The 21,089-nt window shown below is 40.5% G+C and overlaps 1 protein-coding gene and 1 pseudogene across 3 annotated transcripts in view; one reads left to right on the top strand and one right to left on the bottom strand.

The window, feature by feature from the left end:
* Positions 1-695: 695 nt before the first annotated feature.
* Positions 696-21,089, bottom strand: part of LOC121156612 (cytochrome P450 3A6) — a 44,723-nt gene continuing 24,329 nt past the window's right edge. For all 3 annotated transcript variants that reach the window (XM_040980402.1, XM_040980401.1, XM_040980403.1), the window contains 6 exons: positions 19,389-19,516; positions 18,328-18,394; positions 15,104-15,264; positions 9,334-9,560; positions 5,197-5,359; positions 696-1,087 (listed from right to left, as the gene is read on the bottom strand). In XM_040980402.1, the coding sequence (XP_040836336.1) occupies positions 992-1,087; positions 5,197-5,359; positions 9,334-9,560; positions 15,104-15,264; positions 18,328-18,394; positions 19,389-19,516 (842 nt within the window). In that variant the 3' untranslated portion in view covers positions 696-991. The remainder of the gene's footprint in view (positions 1,088-5,196; positions 5,360-9,333; positions 9,561-15,103; positions 15,265-18,327; positions 18,395-19,388; positions 19,517-21,089) is intronic.
* LOC121156625 lies at positions 20,802-20,851 on the top strand (annotated as a pseudogene).

The following is a 21,089-nucleotide window of genomic DNA, read 5'->3' as shown; positions in this document are numbered from 1 at the left end:
GTCAAGGGAGACAACAACTGTATCCAGACCCTACCGCAGCCCCATCCACCTGTCACAACCCCTGCCTTAGACACCGTGGCTCAACTCTGTGCTTAATGTGAACCAGTTGGAGCCAAAACCAAGCTGGGCATGTCCTGAGCTGCACCCTGTGTTCCAATCATGTTTGTGGACTAAGGTTTGCTTAGTCCGAACATTCAGCTCTCAGTCCCACACTTGCATTAAGGTTTCATGTCCCGGTTCCTGGGAATCACCAGAAATTAGTGTCTCACCTATGCTAACACTGGTCTTACTTATGGGTGTCCCAAAGCAGCTATTTCATATCATCAAAACCCCAGGCTCGCCGCTGGGTGGCCAGCAGGCAGAGCCTGGCACCACTTGGTGCACTGGCCGCCCAAGGCTGGGTCTCTGTCCCCGCCTTGTGGCGGGGACTGTGGCCGAGACCCCGGCGGGGTTCCGTCCGGCAGAGGCGCCCCCGACAAGCGCCACCTTGATGGGCGGTTAGTGCATGACTTCTTGACAAAAGACAAAAAATGGCAAAATCCACAGTGGGTTTGCTCAAGTCTACCTTAATGTCAAACTAGAATTCTGAACAATTATCTCTACAGTGTTTGTGAGTATCCAAAGTGTGATTTGATCATTCTCACTGAGTTCCATAAATTCTCAATGGGTAGGAATGATGTTGACAACATTTTTTGTAAAGCAATGTTTATTGATCATCTCAATGGGATACTTACTAATGAATAATCCATATAACATAGGATACAAATGTCACTTAAACAGTCACCTCATTAACTCAAATTTCAGTAAAAATTATTCAAAAACAATTCATAATGTTTGTTGTGTGATCCAGCTAAGCAAAGGTTGATGAAATTACATGAGTGTGAAGAGAGATAATTCACAATAAATCAACTCTTATTAAGAAAATAAAATGAAATCTTTGGTGTTTTGGATATAGCTTCCTTGAAGAGTAAAGCCGAGGTTCATAGAAAAATCACGCTCCACATACTGTTTCATCTCTTGCCACAACCTTTAGAAGAATGGGTTTTTCTGGTTGAAGGAATCCTTGTGTGGCTAATTTAATGGGGATCTGCAACAGTTAAGTAAGCATGCTGAGAAGCAGGAAATACCACCAATAACAAAAGCATAGTAGAAAATCCACACTCAAGATAATAATTGTTTATAAATACAGAATATTATGTAAGCTTCATATAACAAATTTTTATAGTTATTGTATAACCTATTTCAACACTGAATAGTGAAACCATTCATCTGTCTATCCACTAAACAAAATGTTTATGGAGAACATATTCTATGCTGGACCACAGGAAGATCACATCAGCTTGTATTCTTTTTTTATTTAAATTAGAAGTTTAAATGGTAAACATAAAAAATTTAAACATTACGTTTAGATTTACAGCTAATGCTTTTAGAAAAGTCACATAAAGTTGACTTTTGTATGTAGAAACTTGAGATTATTCTTGAATGGGTGAAACACATTTGAACTGTACGGGCAGTTCTCAACTACTTTTAGTGATGAGAAAGGAAACATCATGCTTTTTGTATCTAACATCTCTTCCTGCATTCCAGCTGTAATGCAAATAGGGAAATACTGAAGTGTCACTAATTCTTTCAACATCACCTAAGGGAACCATTCAGTGTTGGGGAAGCATCCAAAGGTTCTCATCTCAATAGAGAAGCTCCAGCAACTCCTCAAGACATGAGGAAGAGCCAACTTAAAGATGACTGGAGAACTGACTGCCAAGGAGGAGGTGCCCCACACCACGTGCAGCAGAGACCTGCTTCCTCCCAGGGAAGATTCCATTTCTTCACACACTTACAAACTTCCACAAAGATCCCTGAATTCCACAAATATAGTGGTAATCAGCTCCACCCTCCTATGCTCCTTTGCAGAAACCATACGGAGGTGAAGGAGATGCATATTAAATGCATATTAAACCCTAGAAATAAGCTTCATAGGGCCTTCCCTGAAAGGACTCAATGAAAATATTAATGTAAGATTCTCACAAGAAAAATTCCAGAAAAGGGTAGAAAAGGATAAACACTGGACAGGTTCTGACAGCCACTGAATCTGGCAAATGTTAGTTGACAACTGACCAACCATTTTATTCTCATTTTTCATTGTATTAAGATGGTATTATCATGATTCAAAGATGGGATCAAGAGGGGTATAAGAAAATGCATTCCTTGCCTTCCACAAAAATCCTGGGAGAAGAAATGAAAACACGACATGCTAGTCATAAAATTATAAGTGCTGCAATTGATTGTTATAATAATACATACTTCAAAATGGGCAAAATATAACAATGAAGTCGCTCTCTAAGATGCAGGAAAAGGCAACGTAGATTAGTTATTATCAATTTTGACAATCAAATTGGACTTCTGAAATGGGCCCCATTCAACCAGGGACGATAATGATAAAAAATAATTAACTATAGATTATCGCTGATTCGGTTCTATAGATTCTCACCTTAATGGACATGAAAACAGCAGAAAATACTTTCCTGTAAACATATTACTTAATCATATTCAAATTTGAAATGGTATTAATACACTTTCCATGAAGACGTACATAAAAGTGTACAAATATACACAAATACATTTTGATAAAATTCTTAATTTAGTAAACTTAAAATAAACATTTAGTAATTCCAAATCAATGTCTAAGCATTGCTTAAACATTTTGTGAATATTTGGGGGCAGACCAGGCTGAACCTGTTCACATCACCCGCTGGCGAATCCGAGCACCAGAACAGAGTGTGGGTCGAACCAAGTTCGGTTGCGACACAAACCAGTGCACATTAAGGAATGCCAAAGTGAGATGAGCCACACCAGAGGTGGTTGCAGCACCCAAACAGCACATGTGATAAACAGGGGGAGGAAGCAAAGCCAGCAGGGGAATGTGGGCTCCCCTCCTGGACAACTACTTCCATTGCAAAGCGTGAGTTGGGATGGGGGCAGACCAGACCAGGCAGGGCTACAACACCTGTGGGCCTCATATGAGCTAGATAAGGGAAGGGCCTTGGTGGGCTGACTGTTCCGACTGGTGCAAGCAATAATGAGGGTTGGTTGGGCTTAGCCACAGCATTAGCTGGCAGAGGCTGGAACTGGGAGTTTAATCTGTCAAGTTAAATGCCAGAACCACCTGGAGAGTAGGTGTGGCCTAGAAGGGAAATAGTAGGCACCTCCCTCTTGGGTTACTACTCCTACTAGAAAGCACGAAAATCAGGACAGGGGCAAGGGTGGCTAGACAGAAAGGCACCTGCCAGTATGTATGTGGGCTGGATAGTAAGGTTGGTTGGATTGAACTAGGCTTCAATGCCCATTGACATGTGCGAGAGCTAAATGGGATGTGGGACAGACTGGACAAATCTGTGGTACATACTGGCAAGCATGGGAACCAGGGTAGGGAGCAGAACTGGTAGGGGTTACGGGGAGTCACCCAAACTAGGCTGCAGCTCCAACTGGTTTGCGTGAGGACCAAGTATGAAGTGGGTAGGATCGAGTTGGACTACAACACCCGTTGGTTCATGAGGAAGACAATGTTGGAAACAGAACTGACCCAGTAATAGCAACGACCAGCATGTGCATAAGCTGATTGGTGTGACGGACGGTGCTGGACTCTGTACTAGCAAACTCACACAAGAATCAGGTCTGAGATCATCTCAGATGAAGTTTCTTTGGATATCCCTCCAACTGAACTGCTGATCTTAGAACCCCAACCACGAAGACACTATGTCAGCCAGTGGACTCTGAATAGGTTTCATTGCAATTGGAATGGTGAGACTGGCAGCAATTCAGACCTGTTGAACTAGCAAAACTGAGCAGGATCCTCAGATTGTGCCTCTCATTGGGGACCTGGGATGAGTGAGAGGTTGGTGGGGCTTTTCCCTTTATTTCTCCCCTGACCCCAGATACAGAGGAAAATGATAATATTAGTGTGGAAACAATGATATTACCCACTTTCACCCTGTAGCCCTGACCCTTTGTACCCTAATCAACTAAGTAAGATTATTAAAAAATAATTTTTTAAAAAACATTTTGTGAATATTGTTAGTGGGCTGAGACCACTAAAAGATCTCATTGGGAGTTTACCCAAGGATTAAAGTGCTCCTCCACTGTTACATTTTGGGGAGATATTCATTGATGCAGGAAAAACACACTGAGAACCAAGATATATAATGTACCAACAAAGTGTTCTATTAAGAGACAATTAATCTGCTCTGAAATCATGAACGGAGAAGTGAATGTTCCCCAGACTAGAAAGAGGAAAATTCCCACAGAGGGTGAATTTGGTGAAAAAGCCAAAAATGAAGCAGAACTTGAAAGACAAGAACAGTGTGAGGAGGAGAGAATGAAGAGAACTCACAGAGCTAACATTGGAATGCAAAGGGAGTCAAGTTTGTCTGGGACACAGCTCATGGAAGATGGCGTAATGTAGCCAGGACACTATGGATGGTGGACATTTTTCAATTATTAAGAGTTCCACAAATCAGCAATTGCTAACCTTGAGCCCACAGCAAAGAATGGGGAGAACTTCAAAATTCACACTCCGTATGAATTATTTCATAATTTGGAGATGATCCAGGCATCATAAGTTTGTCAAGACTCCCTCCTTAAAGCCCTTTGTACACCCAGTGGTTCAGTATTACCAGGATACAATATTTGTGCAAGTTGATTTCAGTCAGGAAAAGGAAAAAGGGAATCAAAGTATGCCTTGCTTTTGATGGAGACTTTTTAGATCCATAAACCTTTTCTAATAATATGCATTTTTCCATTAACTTTTTAAGATGCCTCTTAAACTATGGAAGAGAATAACACCCAAAAACCATGACAAAGTAATCACTCAACTTCATGTGTGAATACAGCTCTTCTCTATCACCTTTTGGCTTGAAATTACAATTAAAACTTTCCTCATCACATAATCACATCATGTTAGAATGCACTGACTCTAGATAATCCTTATACTTGGGTCTTTAGAAAATTACCCATTTAGAACTCAAGAACTGCAAGACACTTAATGCTCACAGATCCATATACATTCCTTGGCTGCTAGAATGAACTCAAAAGAGATATGGGTACACCCTTTAGTCATATAAAACACACTCAGTAAAAAAAAAAAAAAAATAAGAATAAGAATATTCCCAATAAGGCATAGGAGCCATTAAATACACTAACCTGGGTTTCCTTACAAGGCTTGAAGGAGAAGTTCTGCATTAATCTGATAATAGCAAGTTTTATGTTCATGAGAGCAAACCTCATACCAATGCAATTCCGGGGACCAGCTCCAAAGGGAAGGTATATGTAAGGATTGATGTTGTCCTTGTTTTTCTTACTGAACCTGGTTCCACAACAGAAAATGAAAACAAATTAGTGATGCATAAAAATGCAGAAACCACCTATTTGGAGTTGTCAATTACATAGCTCAATCAGTTATATATAGAACAGACTTGTGGGTTGACCAAATTTTGCTTCTTTTGAGCTTTAGGAGTTGTAAGCTATAAAGCCTTTCTGATTCCCCTCACACTAGAGAAAGGCATATGAGAAATAAGAATGATGGAAGGGAAAGTGGATCAACACTTCACCTGCCAACTATTTTGATCATACAGTCACTGAGGAAGGAAAGGTGTCCCCCTAGCACCTGTTTTCCTCCTTCTCTCGCCTTTCCTTCACTTCCTCCTATACCACCCTTTCTTTCTCCTTCCTCTCTAAACAATTCATCAAATACTCTTTGCGGTCCCCCATACAACCACTCTCCATCTCTCTTGCCTACAATAGTTTGTCAGATAATTGACATGGCATCTGATGACTCCAGTAACATCAGTGACTTCGTTGGTAATTTTTTAGACTAGGCTATAGTTATCTTGAAGATTAAGTCAAAATTGAGCTACATTAATTCCTGGATGGTTGATGATTTTAAAGAAACGATGTTTATATTGAGGAAAGGTTCATGGGATATAGACATTTGCTTTTAAAATAGTGGTGAAACCTTAGCTCACCAGCAAGAACATAAATCAGACTGGAACACAGGTTATGCCAAGCTAGGCTTTTTTTATTTAAAGATTTATTTTTATTATTTCTTTATTGGAAAGGCGGATATACAGAGAGGAGAGATAGAGAGGAAGATCTTCCGTCCAATGATTCACTCCCCAAGTGAGCGCAACAGCCAATGCTATGCCGATCCGAAGCCAGGAGCCTCTTCCGGGTCTCCCACACGGGTGCAGGGTCCCAAAGCTTTGGGCCGTCCTCGACTGCTTTCCTGGGCCACAAGCAGGAAGCTGGAAGGGAAGCGGGGCTGCCAGGATAGAACCGGCGCCCATATGGGATCCCAGGCGTGCAAGGTGAGAACCTTAACCACTTGCGCCACAGCGCCGGGCCCGCCAAGCTAGGCTTTTACACATACTGGTTTGCATGAGCCAGGGATGGGAGTAGACTGAGCAGGGCCAGGTTCCATCACCCACTAGTGATTATCAGAATGGGGGGCAGGGAAGATCATGTCAGGTTACAGCATCTAAGGCAAAGGCCAAGACAGGTGAGGGGCTATGCCAACCTGGATCAAAGTGACCACTGGCATGCACGTGATCTATGCTGGAAACAGGCCTAGGTGGGGAACTAAGGGGACACCCTGGCCGGGTTGGGGTTCCCACTGGTGAGTGCAGGGGCTGGAGTAAGAGCCGCATTCTGGACTGGATATGGCTGCAGTGCCCCTTGGAATAAGTGTGGACTGGGGCTGGGTGCACAAAGCTGGACTAGACTTCAGCACCATCTGGTGCTCTGGAGGACCTGGGTAGGTGTAGCACAGGCTAGTTTAGGTCTCTGTCCCTATTGTGCCATGCATGAGCTGTGTCTGGGTGTGGACAATCCTTGGCTGGGCTGAAACATATAACAGTTAGAACCAGAATGGGTTGAGGGACAGTCAGGAAAGACCACTGTTCCTACTAGAACAGGAGGTAAAGTGAGTAGGACTGGCCTATGGACACACTGATATGCATGAGATCTGGCACTAGGAGAGGTACTGATGGAGACGCTTGGGAAATTCCTCTGCCAGGACACAGTCCGTGCAGTTGAGCACCAGAACCACAATGGGAAGCAGCCCAGACCAAGCCATGGAAAGGTAACCAGCAGCATATATTTGGCACAGTCGGGGGCAGATCAGACTGAACGAGTTCACATCACCCACTGACAAATCCAATCACCAGAATAGAGTGTGGGTATGGCCAGGCCTGGTCACAACACATACCAGTATATAGTGTGACTGAGACTGGGTGCCTGCTGGGCTGGGCTAGTCTGTAACCCACATCAACGTCAGCTGGAATTGGGACAGACCAGGCCAAGCTACAGCACCCACTGGCAAATGCTGAGGCAAGGTGGGCCTTGCCAGACTGGGTCACAGCACCCAACCAGCACACATGAGAACCAGGAACGAAGGGGGGAAAGCTGGTAGGGGGAATGTGGAGAGCTCTCCTGTTGGACAGCCACTCCCATTGGAGAGCCTGAGTTGGAATAGGGCAGACCAGACCAGGCAGAGCTACAACTGTGGGCCTCATGTGAACTAGATCAGGGAAAAGCAAGGCTGGGCTGACTTCCTACTGGTACAAGCATAAATCAGAGTGGATGAGGGCTGGTTGGGCTTTGCTGCAGCATCATCTGGCACATGCTGGCACTGGGGGGTTAATTCTGTCAAGTGAACCTACAGAACCACCTGGAAAGTACATGATCTGGGAGTGGGAATGGGTCCAATAGGGAAATACTGGGCACCTCCCTCTTGGGTTATCACTCCCTCTGGAGAACATTAAAACCAGGACTAGGGCACACCTGGCTGGACACAACGGCACCCATCAACATGTGTATGGGCTGCATAGTGGGGCTGCTTGGGTTGAACTAGGCTTTAATGACCACTGACATGTATGAGAGCTGAATGGGATATGGGACAGACTGGACCAGTCTGCCATACATACTGGAAAGCACAGGAATCAGGGCAGGGGGTGGTCCTGGTGGGGGTTATTGTGAGTCATCCCAACTAAGCTGCAGCTCCCACTGGTTTGTGTGAGGGCCAAGAGCATGGTGGGGAGAATCAGGCTGGACTCCAACACCCATTTATTCATGTAGAAGACAGGGCTGGAATCAGAACTGACCCAGCAATTGTAATCACCAGCACATGCATAAACTGATTGGGGCAATGGACTGTGCTGGACCATTCCATGACACTTAAAGTTAAATATCATTTAATCAAAATAATGACACACATTTGCCATGGAACATGAATGAAGCTATACAAGGTATAAATCCTGAACCTATAGGACACACAGAATTGCTGGCCCTTAACACATAGCATAGGTCAACACTGATTTGCTTTTCCATAAATATCATATGGAGACTCTGTGCTAGCACTAGAGGTGACATAGACCACAGACGTTTTTATCATCAGAAAGTCCATTTGACAAAAACATCTGGATTTTAAGATTCCTGACTTACCAGCTAGTGCCCTACAAAACTTTGGTCACTTTTATTTGCCAATGCAATAATGGCAGCAGGTCAACCATTTCCAGAATGTACAATGTGCCCCAAACCTGACATACACTGCTAGTTCCCAGAAGAGCAAACAGCTTCAACAGCCAGTTACTTCATTACCAAGAGGGCATGTGGCTGCCAGAGAACGGCACCCAGAACCAGGACCAGGGTGTCTGGCCTCTCTTCTGTCCTCACTAACTCCTCTGTCCATCAGCAATGAGGACTTCTCAGCACAGCCTGAGGTTTTATAATTGCTCTAGAGGAAGAGGCCATCAGATACAAGGTGGAAATGTTTCCTATAGGTGCAATGACTGTAAAGCAACCAAAGTGGAAAACTGGAACCAAAAAAAAAAAGCCTGTACACCTAAAATAAGGCAGCGGTTAATAGATTAGTTAAATGCAAACATCACCACAATTATGTGAGTTTTCACATGTATATAGAACTGTATGTGTATCAGCGGAGGACAACATGCAGGATTCCCCTCACACAAATATCCAGAAGCTCAAATCTCTTACATAAAATGCAACAGCATTTTTACAGTCTCCTGTATAACTTAATCACTGTCTAAGCAATGTAAAATAGATGCTACATAAATACGTTTGGAACTGTGGATGACGACAGTTTCTTGTTTCTACAGTTTTGATAATAAACACCACTTTCGTCAAAACAAAAACTACTAAAAACAAAAGCAAATACGTGCAAAAGATTCCACCATCACAAGTTTGTTAAATGTACTAACAGATACCAGAATATTTTGAACCAGCCTGGGTCACGGTGGTCTCCCCTTCCCAGAAATCCTGTACCTTTCAGGGCAGAAATCATCAGGTTGTGTCCAATACTTTGGATCTCGGTGGAGGGCATAGCTCGGCATCATCACAACAGTACCTTTGGGAATGAATACCCCATTGATTTCAACATCTTTCTTACAGACTCTCTCAATTCTTCCTGCAATCGGGTATAATCTGAGAGCCTCATTCACCACCATGTCCAGATATTCCATCTGCATGATGACATCATATGTGACAAGTGCCTGGGAAATAAAGAAACGGGTTTTGATAAATTGAGATTTGGAATTGATCTTAAACTCAGTCTATGCAATGCTGTTGAAGCATTATGAGCTTCAGAGGATAACTCACAGTGATGAAAGACACTGGCTTAAAAGAAGTACTTAATGATAGTTACATCATTTGCCCTGCTCAATGAATGATACATTCCAATTCAGGAGACTTGGAAGTCAATTCCCTAAAGAGGCCCAGAAACCCTCAAACTGACCAACCAATCCACCAATCATCCAACCAATCAACCAATGTCTCTGTGTCTCTCTCTTTCTCTCTCTCATGCATATGAGTGAGATTATAGAGCACACCACTGCTCCCAAAGAAAAAATGTCCGTCCTTGCCACCATTCAGAGAGATCACATGTGTTGTCAGAGAAATAAGACAGAAAAAAAAAAATCCATACTCTGCGAAAGACATTTATTTTAAAGCTCCTGATTTTAAACTGCTTTGATCACATATATAAAATCTGAACAGACAAAAGGCCGTAACTACCATGTAACAGGTAAAGCCACAAGCTGTAATGCCAGCCTCTTTCATCAACAAGACTGGTGTCCTGGCTGCTCCACTTCATTCCATTTGACAGCTAGTGACTGGGGAAAGCAGCACAACATGGTCCTCCAAATCACTACCTGTCCAGATAAACTCTGAATACAAATGGCTTAAACTCATCAAGCAAATGTGATAGACTAGTGGAATGGATCAAAAACCAAAATCTGTCTGTTGCCTACAGGAGACACATCTATGCAACAGAGATATGTGGAAACTTAAAGTCAAAGGACGGAAAAAGGAAATTCTAGGCTAATAGAAAGGAAAAAAATCTGATGTAGCCATTCTTATATCAGATAATAAAAACATCAATGTGAAAAAACATTATTTGATCATTAAGTCAGATAATGAGCAAAGGATCTACTTAACAAGAAAAAAAATCACCATTATAAATGCATATGCATCAAATGCCAGGGTACCCAGCTATGTGGAACAAATATTAATGGATCTGAAGGAAGAAACAGACTGAAGTACGATAACAGTGGGGACTTGAAAACCCCACTAACCTCAATGGACAGACTGATGACACAAAAACTCAGCAAAGAAAACAGCTCACTCAGACAATAGAACGAACGGATGTAATTGATCTCTACAGAACTTTTCATCCTATACACACAGAATACATTTTTTTTCTTCATCAATACATGGAACTTTCTCCAGGAATGACCATGTTATACACCAAAAATAGTCTCAAAAATTTAAAAATCAAAATGATACCAAGCATCTTCTCAGACCACCATGGAATGACAGGCGAACAACAAGTCAAAAGACTCTACAAAATATGCAAATACTTGAAAACTGAAAAATATAATGCTAAATAAACAATAAGCTGTGGAAGAAACCAAAGGGGAAATTTTTTAAATGCTTGAAATTAAAGAAGGCATCAACAACATACGAAAGTAAAGGGACACAATCAAGGCAGTGTTAAGAGGAAAGTTCATTTCGATCAACACTATGTCAAGAAAATAGAAAAGTACCAAATAAATGGGCTAACCATACATATGGAAAAAAACTGGAAAAATAACAGTAAAACAATGCCAAGATTAGCAGGTAAAAAGAAATAACCAAAATAAGGGAGAAAATAAACCAAACACAGACCAAAATAACATACATAAGATCAATAAATCAAAGAGTTGGTTCTTTGAGAAAATTAACAAAATAGATTCTCCATTACCCAATTATCCACAAATAAAAAGGAAGTAGAAGATACAAATCAGTAAAATCACAGACAAGGCTAATTCCTTGTCTTCTATGCACCGAGATCCCATGGGGGTGCCAGCTCATGTACTGACTACTCCACTTCTCATCCAGCTCCCTGTTTGTGGCCTGGGAAAGCAGTAGAGGATGGCCCAATTCTTTGGGACCCTGTACCAATGAGGGAAACCAGAGGGGACTTCTAGTTTCTGGCTACATATTGGCTACACTCTGACCATTGCAGCAACTTGGGAAGTGAACCAACAGACAGAAGATCTTTCTCTGTATGTCATTCGGTCTGTAAATCTATTTTCCCAATAAAAATAAATAAATCTTTTAAAAAGATTCAGATACAACAGAGGAAAGATAACAATGGATACCTCAGGCATACATAGAATGATCAGGGAATATTACAAATAATTATTGGATAGCAGCCTGCAGAGATAAGAAGCAAGATCCCCACCTGACACATTATACAAAAATCAGCTCTAAATGGATCCAGGATCTATATCTTCACCCAGAGGAAAACATGGGAAGCATACTGCAAGGTACAGAAATTGTGAGAAGGAAATTCACCAAAAGTACAGGCAGTCAAAGCCAAAATAAATAACTGGGATCACACCAAACTAAGAAGTTTCCATTCAACAAAGGAAACGAGCAACAAACAAATGAGCAACATTAAGAAGCAGCAAGCAGAACGGGAGAAAATCTTTGCACATTACACAACAGAGAGGCTACTAATATCCAGGATTTACGATGAGCTTCAGAAACTCAGTTAACATAAAAACAAACAAACCTGAGAAGAAATGGGCCAAGGAAATAGATATTTTTCAAAAGAACAAGTTCAAATAGCTCCCTAGCTGTCAGGGAAATATAAATGAAAATCACATTGACACATGGGATGGAAGAAGTCTAAATCCTTCCTCGCAGGATCCAAGGGCATCAGAACAACAGCCAAGAGCCCTGAGCAGTCTGCAGAAACAGAGCAGTTAACTTCCTTTGGGAATAGGAATGGGAGCTCTCTCTGGTCCTCGCTTGGTTCCAACTTTGAGTCCCCACCCTCTCTGGCAATGACCATCAGGATCGCTCCGGAAACCCCTTAAAATAAACAAACAAACAACAAACAAACAAAAAATCTAGAATAGATAGAGAACAACAAGGAAAGCTTACACTCAGACAGGAAACGGTCAGCATGGATTCACTTATACCTCACTAAGTGGGACACGATGATTAGTTACTCCTCACTAAGCTATTGAAAATTTCTCTGCACACCCCTCCTAAAACTGTTCTGCACCTAAACTGTTGACATGTGTCTTGTTAGAGTTATAAGCCAGTTTAGAGTACCCGAAAAACAGCCAAGTCCAGCAAAATTAAGCTTCAACACTATAAAATGCTAAATACTGTGATGAAAATAGACACAAGACAGCTGAATAGTAATCCAGAGCCATTTCAAGGTGTATAGAACCCAGTTGTATATAAACTAAAATGAAATGTCAATGAAGAAGTCACAGGGTATGATTGAGAACTTGCATTTTTTTTTTAACATATTGGTTACTCAATACTATGTCAATTGATTTCATAACATTATAAATTGCTGCTTACGGTATGTTGGGGCTTTTAATTGATCAGGATGATACTTTGCCAGCTCTATCTTCAGACCAGAGTTGGTCTCCCCAAGAAGACGTTGAATTGGTCTGGACGATAAGATGCTGGACTAAATGCTTGGTAAATGCTTACAATGAAAGAATCTCAAGTGAACTTGAACTGTGGTCACACAACAAGGTGGAGGAATCCACCATGGGGGGAGGGTTTGGGGAGGGGTGGGGAGAATTCAAGTGCCTATAAGACTGTGTCACATAATGCAATGTAATTAATTAATAAAAAAAACACATTGAAATTCCACTTAACTCCAGTGAGACTGGCCAACATTCAGAACTCCACTAACAGTGCACCCTTCGATAGCTCAGCTGGTAGAGCGGAGGACTGTAGAGTGAGAACTCCACTAACAACACCTGCTGGTGTGATTGTGAGGGAGAAATATGCCACTCTTCACTGCTGGTACGAATGTAGACTAGCACAACCACTATGGTAATATGAAGAGTGCTAAGAGAGCAGAAAATGGATCTGTCATATGACCCAGTTATCCCACTTCTGGGAGAATATCCAAAGGAAATGAAATACATATATGAGAAAGGGATCTGTAATCCTATATTTACAGCAAAGACATGGAAATAACCCAGATGCCCGTCAAAACAAAAGTGGTTAAAGAAACTGGTACATCTGCTCCATAGAATATTATTCAGCCATTAAAAAGAATGAAATTCTACCCGTTGCAACCAAACTAGAGACCATTGTGCTCAGTGAAATAAATCAATTCCACAAAGACAAATATCACCTGCTCTCTAATATAAGGCAGCCTTCATGCAAAATACAAGATCAATATATATATAGGTAAATATGTATATACATATATTTATCTAAAGGAACTGCACAATGAAAGCAAGTACACTGTGAAATGAAGATACATAGCAGTATGCATCTGTACCTCTGAATAAACAATGGACTCCCAATGAAACTGTTAAATATTTCTTGACAATAGGATGCTTGACTTTGTACCATCGTCTATACCTACAATTTTATGATACACTGAAAAATGATGGGCTGTTGCTGGAGGACTATACCATTGTTACGGGAGAAACAATGGGGCACAGGAGGATGGAAAGGGAAATCCCTGAGACTAAAGAACTGTATCACAAAGAACATAAATGAAAAAAAAAAAGAATGAACATGTTCCAAGAGTTTTAGTTCTTATAAGCTACTGAGAGTCCAGAAGCAGCTCCTGATATCTGGCTTGCTTTGGCTTGGCTTGGCGCTGCACTAGCCATTATGACCACTCGGGAAGCAAACCAGATCTGTCTGCCTCATTCTCTCTAGCTCTTACACTCAAAATGAGTGAATAAGCAACTAAGCAAATGAGTGAATAAGCAACTAAGTAAATCTTTTTTTTTAATTGCACAAATGAGAACTTGGACTATTTCTATCCTACACTTACCATGAAAGAGCTTAAAATGATGTTAACATGGCAACAATTTCAGTTTTGATGAAAAGAACAAGTTCGAGAACAAGATAAGAACCCACTCCAGCCCCATTCACTGTTGATAGAATGTCTCTCGGGTATAGCTGCAGCGTCAGCTGCAAACTCGGAAGAAGACACTGCTATTTACCTTGCCATCAAACAGCCACACACCCCGACGTGAGGTTACATAATATGAGCCTATCACTTGGTGTTATCTTGGAGAGACTGAGTTTGACTCAAGAGCCAGAGACCCTGAGTCGTCTCTTTTCTCCTTTACCACGGGTGGTGTGACTGGAGGATGAGATATGCAGGAAGCAGAGCACAGCCTGCCTCCCCAGGCCAGGCCCACTCAGCCAACAGCTAGAACAAACCAAGTCCAGCCACTTGAAGCAGAGCTAATGACCACAAACCTGAGCAACAGGGACTCCCTGTAGGTGCCACCATGGTTCTGCAGATATTTTTGACTTGGCACAGACACCCAGGACCAACACCAATTTACAAAGATCTTACAATTCAGTGAGTAGCGATCATCATTTTGTTTCTTCATGTGTTTTCTTCTTCAGTTTTTTTTTTCCTAAATTTGCCAGTGAAAGTATCCAAGCCACACATTGGCAACCATTCCCATGAACAGTACTGTGGAGGTTTTCTATCAAGACACTGTCTCTGCCAGTGTCCCTGCCCTTTGTATTACTCACTCACCTTATTGGGCAAAGCTGCATCAATCTCCTCCTGTAGCTTCTGCTGGATCTCAGGGTGAGTGGCCAAAAGATACATAATAAAGGAGAGCGTACTGCTAGTGGTCTCATAGCCAGCAAAAAGAATGATAATTGACTGGGCTACAAGCTCTATATCACTCAGAGCTAAAAAGAGAAGAAACACATTTTAAGTAAAATTGATGAGTATGAATCAAACCAGTAGATGAATAAATTCCACCTAGAGATAAATGCTTATACTTTATGGGTTAAGCTATGACCTAAGATACCAGCATTCCATACAAACAATGGATTCAAGTCCAGGTGCTCCACTTTCAATTCAAAGCTAAGCTAAAGCACCTGGAAAAGCAACAAAAGAGACCCAAAGATTTAGGCCCATACACCCAAGTGGAAGCCTTGGATAGAGCTCCAGTCTCCTGGCTTCCGCCTAAACCAGCCCCAGCTGTTGCAGTCATTTAGTCTGTGAACCAGCAGATGACAAAGCACACACTTTCACTCTTGTTCTCTCACTGTCTAACTCTGTATTTCAATAAATAAGTGAGAGAAAAAAACAAAAAGTTCACATAAACCTTCAAAATATCCAGAAGAAAAAAATTGAGAATTCAGAACCAAACAATGTATGGTATTCACACTAATGTCAACTATACAGACAGAAAAAAGGAAGATCTGTCTTTACATATTTCTGTAGCTCTCAAACAAATAAACAAACAATCAATAAGTATTTCATTAAGCAAAGAACTGCACATGTCCAAACTATACCCTAGAAGCACAAAATCAAATTCTCACTTTTCATGCAACATGAGAACCTAGTATGCACAACCTGACTTGAAAAACATGGGTTATACTTTTGAAAGGCATCAAGCGTGACAAGATCTGAGGCAGACCTGAAACATCATAATCTCAGACTGTAAAGAGATTCAGAGAAAGAAAAGGATCTAGAAGTGCTGTGATTCATCCTAGTCAGTTGAGGAGCAGTAAAATAGCTGGTAATGGAATGTATCAATAGAAAAACATGGGTCAGCATGAGATACTGAAAGATGGGATACAACAACGCCTGCAAAATCATGGCCTGAATGCCCTCTTCTCAAGTGCATGCTCCCTATATTTCCTTTCCTCAAGTTCCCAATCCAGCCCTTGCGGTTATGAGCTGGCATCTCTCTAAATTTTAATTCTGAAAGAATCTAAAATCTGAAAGAGTTATCTGTTTGGTCAAGTCTGATTGTGACATTTAGGTATCTACAACACTGAAATTAACATATACCTACCCTAACTAAACAAATTATATTCTAAAACATATGAGATTAACGTGAAAAATGTCTACAGAGTCCTGGTTTACCACTGACAATTTCTATGATATAATTGTGAGCAACTTCAAAATGCTTTCTCCATGTTAACATAAACCTGTTGATACTGTAATGAAAATGGACTAGAAATTCAAACCACACATCTCTAGTTTGTCACAGTCACCTTTAACTATCATGTCCACTTTCAAATTTTCATTTAGGATTTGAACTATAATACTGCAACAAGGTGAAGGAATCCACCATGGGGGGAGGGGTTGGAGAGGGGTGGGAGGAGGGTGAGGGGGTCCCAGAACCTATGAAACTGTGTCACATAATGCAATGTAATTAATAAATAAAAAAAGAATGCAATCTAAAACTTTGTTTACTTGCACTACCTGTATGCCAAATATTCATGCTACATATGTCTGGTGATTATTATACTGAACACTGAAACTACAGAGAATTTTCCTTATCAAAGGAAGCTGATAAGGTAAATGACAAAGAAGTGAATATACTGGTTAACATACTGGTTAAGATGCCTACGGGATTCAAATCCAATTGCAGAATGCTTGTTTTCAAGTCACATTTCTAGCCTCAATTCAAGTGCTCTGCTAATTCAGACCCTGGACTACAGTGGCCATGAATCAAATAATTGGGTTTCTGCCACCATGTAGGAGAAACGGATTCAATTCCTGGATCCTGGCATCCTGATTCATCTGTGGACATTGTGAATATCTGGGGACTGAATTGGTATTTGAAAAGTGCATACTCACTCTGTCTCTCTTCTCTTTCTCTCTCTCCATCCCTCCCTCAAAATATAATAAGAAAAATTTAAATTACAGGCCATCTTAACAAAATATGAGTGAGAAGGAATGTAGACATCGATAGATTTACACAGATGTACTGGAATCAGTCCATCTTACTATCTAAGCCAGTTGTTAAGTGCTTCATAATTTTGCCAGAGGGTTGGCAAAATACTAGTAGGCTGAAAATGACCATCATCAAAAAATCTACATCAAAGAAAAAGGATATGAACTGGGGAGGAGGTGTTTGAGAAAAATGAAACATGAGGAGATGGAGAAAACAAAGACCTGTTGACACCATTGAGTATCATACATTTGGAAGTATTTTATTTCTAGTTCTGTATAGATAAATTTAATTTTCCTTGTTTTGAATAATCTAGAAAGCAGACACCTCAGTAGCAATAATCACTTTCAGCTCCCAAAAATGATGAGTAGGAAGTCATTTCACATCCAGTGAGTGATCATGGTTTCACTTGAAAGCCATCAGTGCATGATGAAACTACCAGGTAGAGGTTGAGGAGAAACTGCAAAAAACTCTGCAAGGTTTCTCCCACAGGGTGCATGTGTATTACAAACAGAAAAAATTGAATTTTACAGGCTATTAGGCCACTGAGCACACTTCCACCAAGCAGTCCCAGTTAATATCAGAGCTCCGGACAAGTTCCACACCTAGATGAACATTTCCAGGCAGACACTCTGATTCAGGGATCTGTACGTGACCAGGGGTCCACCTCTGTTCTACCAACAACTGTGATTCACCAACCATTCACTGGTTTCCCAGCATGAAATGCATGGTTCGGGGTCTTCTTTCTTTTCCTCCTGCCACTATGGCAGAGGACTAGGGTCCTTTTTATCTCAGAACTCTCTCCTGTCACTAGGACAGGAGTCCCCTTCCTCAACTTGTCTAATAAATCTTGCTTTAAAACTAGAAAGAAAGAATAGAAATAAAAAAAGAAATGCATGGTTCTCCTCATGCCACAGGCTGGGAGAATTCACTCTGACCTCCACTGATAACATCTGAACATGCATCTCTGCAGGCTGGCAGAAATGCTCATCTCCTCGAAAATGTCATGTACATTTAAGAATAAACCCTTCCTCAGAGCTTCCCATCCATTCATAATTACCTTTGTAGGAATTGATTTCTTCGGAATTCTGGGAGTTAATCATCAGTTGCAGAAAATCTACTCGGTGCTAAAACAGAAATGTCAAAGACAAGGTAACCCTATGTTAGCAGTACACCACTGTGCCTGCCTTCTGAGAAGACCCCTCTTAAGTCCAAGTCTCACTGGAGTTGCCTGAGGCACAGTGAACAAAGCAGTAGTCTGGAAGTCTAAGAGGGCATTTCATTTCCCCAAGAAAAATCCAGCCACACTGTCACTTGCCTTCTGATCCTGAGTTTTTCTGGCTTTTGAACACAGCTTCCCAGCAAAAGAAGCTTCTGCTCCTTCTACTGTCACGCTTGCTCAGCAAGTCCTTTCTGTTCTCCCTGGGCTCTTACTCAATATCTGCACAGATTAAACTCCCACAGATCCTTACCAATGTTCAGGTGCAAATCTTCAAATATTTCACATCCCAAAAACAGACATACTAAATTCAGTGACACTCAGGTATCTGGTCCTGTTTGCCAACCTGCAAACCTCCCTGTACAGGACTCCAGACTACACAAAAGCAATGTCCAGTTAGCCAGTTTACAGCCTCAATGCCCACAAAAGACCACTGACCCAACCAAGCCAGGAGCTTTGCAAATACAACATAGACACTCTCCCATCAGGTAGACTAATGGGACCTTTCACAGTAGCTTATGTAAAATAAGGCACATGAGATGAAGATGATTCTTTAAAAATCTAAGATCTGGGGAGACCAGTTTCAGTAAACGGTTTCTAAACATTTGTTTTTAAACCTTGACAACTTGTTCAGTGGGATGGAAATGATAATGTTCCTACCTCAATAGTATTCTTCAAAATACTAAGTGTTTACCTATTATTACACTGTAAATGTCCTGACTTATTTTCATATTACCTACCCCAAACCCCACCTTATTCGTATCCCCAAGTGTTAAAAACTCTCCTTTATAAACCTAAACTCTCTGCCATCAACAAATGCACAGAGAAATATTAAAATCCTGTTTACAGCCCAAAATCCCAGCAAAAACAAAACATCGAAATGCAAGCAACATCACATTTACCTTCTGCTTGTCTTTCAGACGATCTTCCTTCATCCTTTCTACAGACATTTTCAAAAAATCAGTAACCTCTTTTGGGAACATACTGACATGTAATGCCTCAAAAACTGGGATAAGGAATGGAAAGAGAGCTACAGGAGAAAGAAAATAAAGAAATCACAATTTTTAAAAAAACAAAATTGTGTGACACAATTATCATTTCTCAGTCAGAAGAGTGGTTCTCAACCAAGACGGATTGCTTCAGCACTTTTTCCTTAGACTTCCAAGCCAATGGCTTGAACAGAACAACCAATGCCCTTTTCTTTATCTTTGAAATGACAATAGGGATGGAACCACACTTTGTTGCTGTATTAATAACTGTCTACTTCAAAATGCATTCATCAGCTGCCATAGAATGAAACTATAATCAGTAACAGAAAGAAAACAGCAAGATCACAAATATGTGGAATACAGTCAATTCTCCTGAATTACCAATGGGTCAAAGCAGAAATTAAAAGGACAATTGCAAATACTTCGCAATCAATAAAACTGAAGTCACTTATGGCAAACCTCAAAGCATATTTTTGTAGGACATAGTGAAAGCATTGCTTAGAAGGAAATATATTGTTACAAATCTCTCAATTTTTTAAAAGTTTCCAATCAATAATCCAACTTTACATGCTAACACACAAATAATTAGGAGCAAACTAAAATGAGAAAAGAGCAAAGACCAAAGTGGAAATTAATGAAACATACAATATATGACAGAGAAAAATTGATAAAATAAAATGCTTTTTTTTCTAAATATCAACAAAATGGCAAGCTTTTAGCTACTCAGATGAATAAATAAAGACACCTGACAAATGACTATCATCAGAAATGAATTACAGGTAATTACATCAACTTCAGAAATAAAAAGAATTATAAAGGAAATCTACTAACAATAAAGTTATTAGAAAATTTTCATAAATTAAATAAAATGAATAAATCCTATAGACAAATTACAGAATGGAAACTGAAGGGAGTAGACAATATGTATAGAACACAAAGTTATTAAAACCTGTCTACAATGAAAATCACAATTCTAGATTATTTCAATGGTGATTTCCATCTAGTATGAAAGATAGCTGATACTACTTCTTCACAAATATTGGCAAAACACCAAAAAAATAGATGCTTCTAAATTCATTCTATGGGACAGATATTACACGAAAAACAACATTAGACAAATACATCATGACAAAGATACAATCCAAGTGTTTGGGATCCTATAACCCATGTGGGAGACCTGGAAGAAGCTCCTTGGCTTCAGCCTGGCTCACCCTTGACTGCTGAGGCCGCAGGGAGAGTGAACTAGCAGATGGAAGATCTTTTTCTCTCTCTTTCTTTCTCTGTGTCTTTCAAATAAATAAAAATAAATCTTTAAAAACAAACCTATCTCTAGATCGTATAAATCTTTCGCCTTTTACTAAAGATTTTCGTGGAGAGGAAAAACAAACCTATCTCAAAAACTATCAAAGTATTACACTGCAGACCTAAAACTATGCAACTCAAACAGGAAAGTCAAGAGGGTTAATTTCAAGACCTCAGATTTAACAAGGGATTCATACACTTAATACCCAAATCAGAAACAGAAAAAGAAAATATTACAAACTGTACATTTTCCCATAAATTAAACATTTGTACCTAAAAGGAAACTATCAGGACAGTTTTTTAAAATACAAA

The sequence above is a fragment of the Ochotona curzoniae genome, unplaced genomic scaffold, assembly GCF_017591425.1.
Source record: "Ochotona curzoniae isolate NIBS_2020 unplaced genomic scaffold, NIBS_Ocur_1.0 contig_3437, whole genome shotgun sequence".
Classification (NCBI taxonomy): domain Eukaryota; kingdom Metazoa; phylum Chordata; class Mammalia; order Lagomorpha; family Ochotonidae; genus Ochotona; species Ochotona curzoniae.
This window is presented reverse-complemented; position numbering and strand designations above follow the sequence as displayed.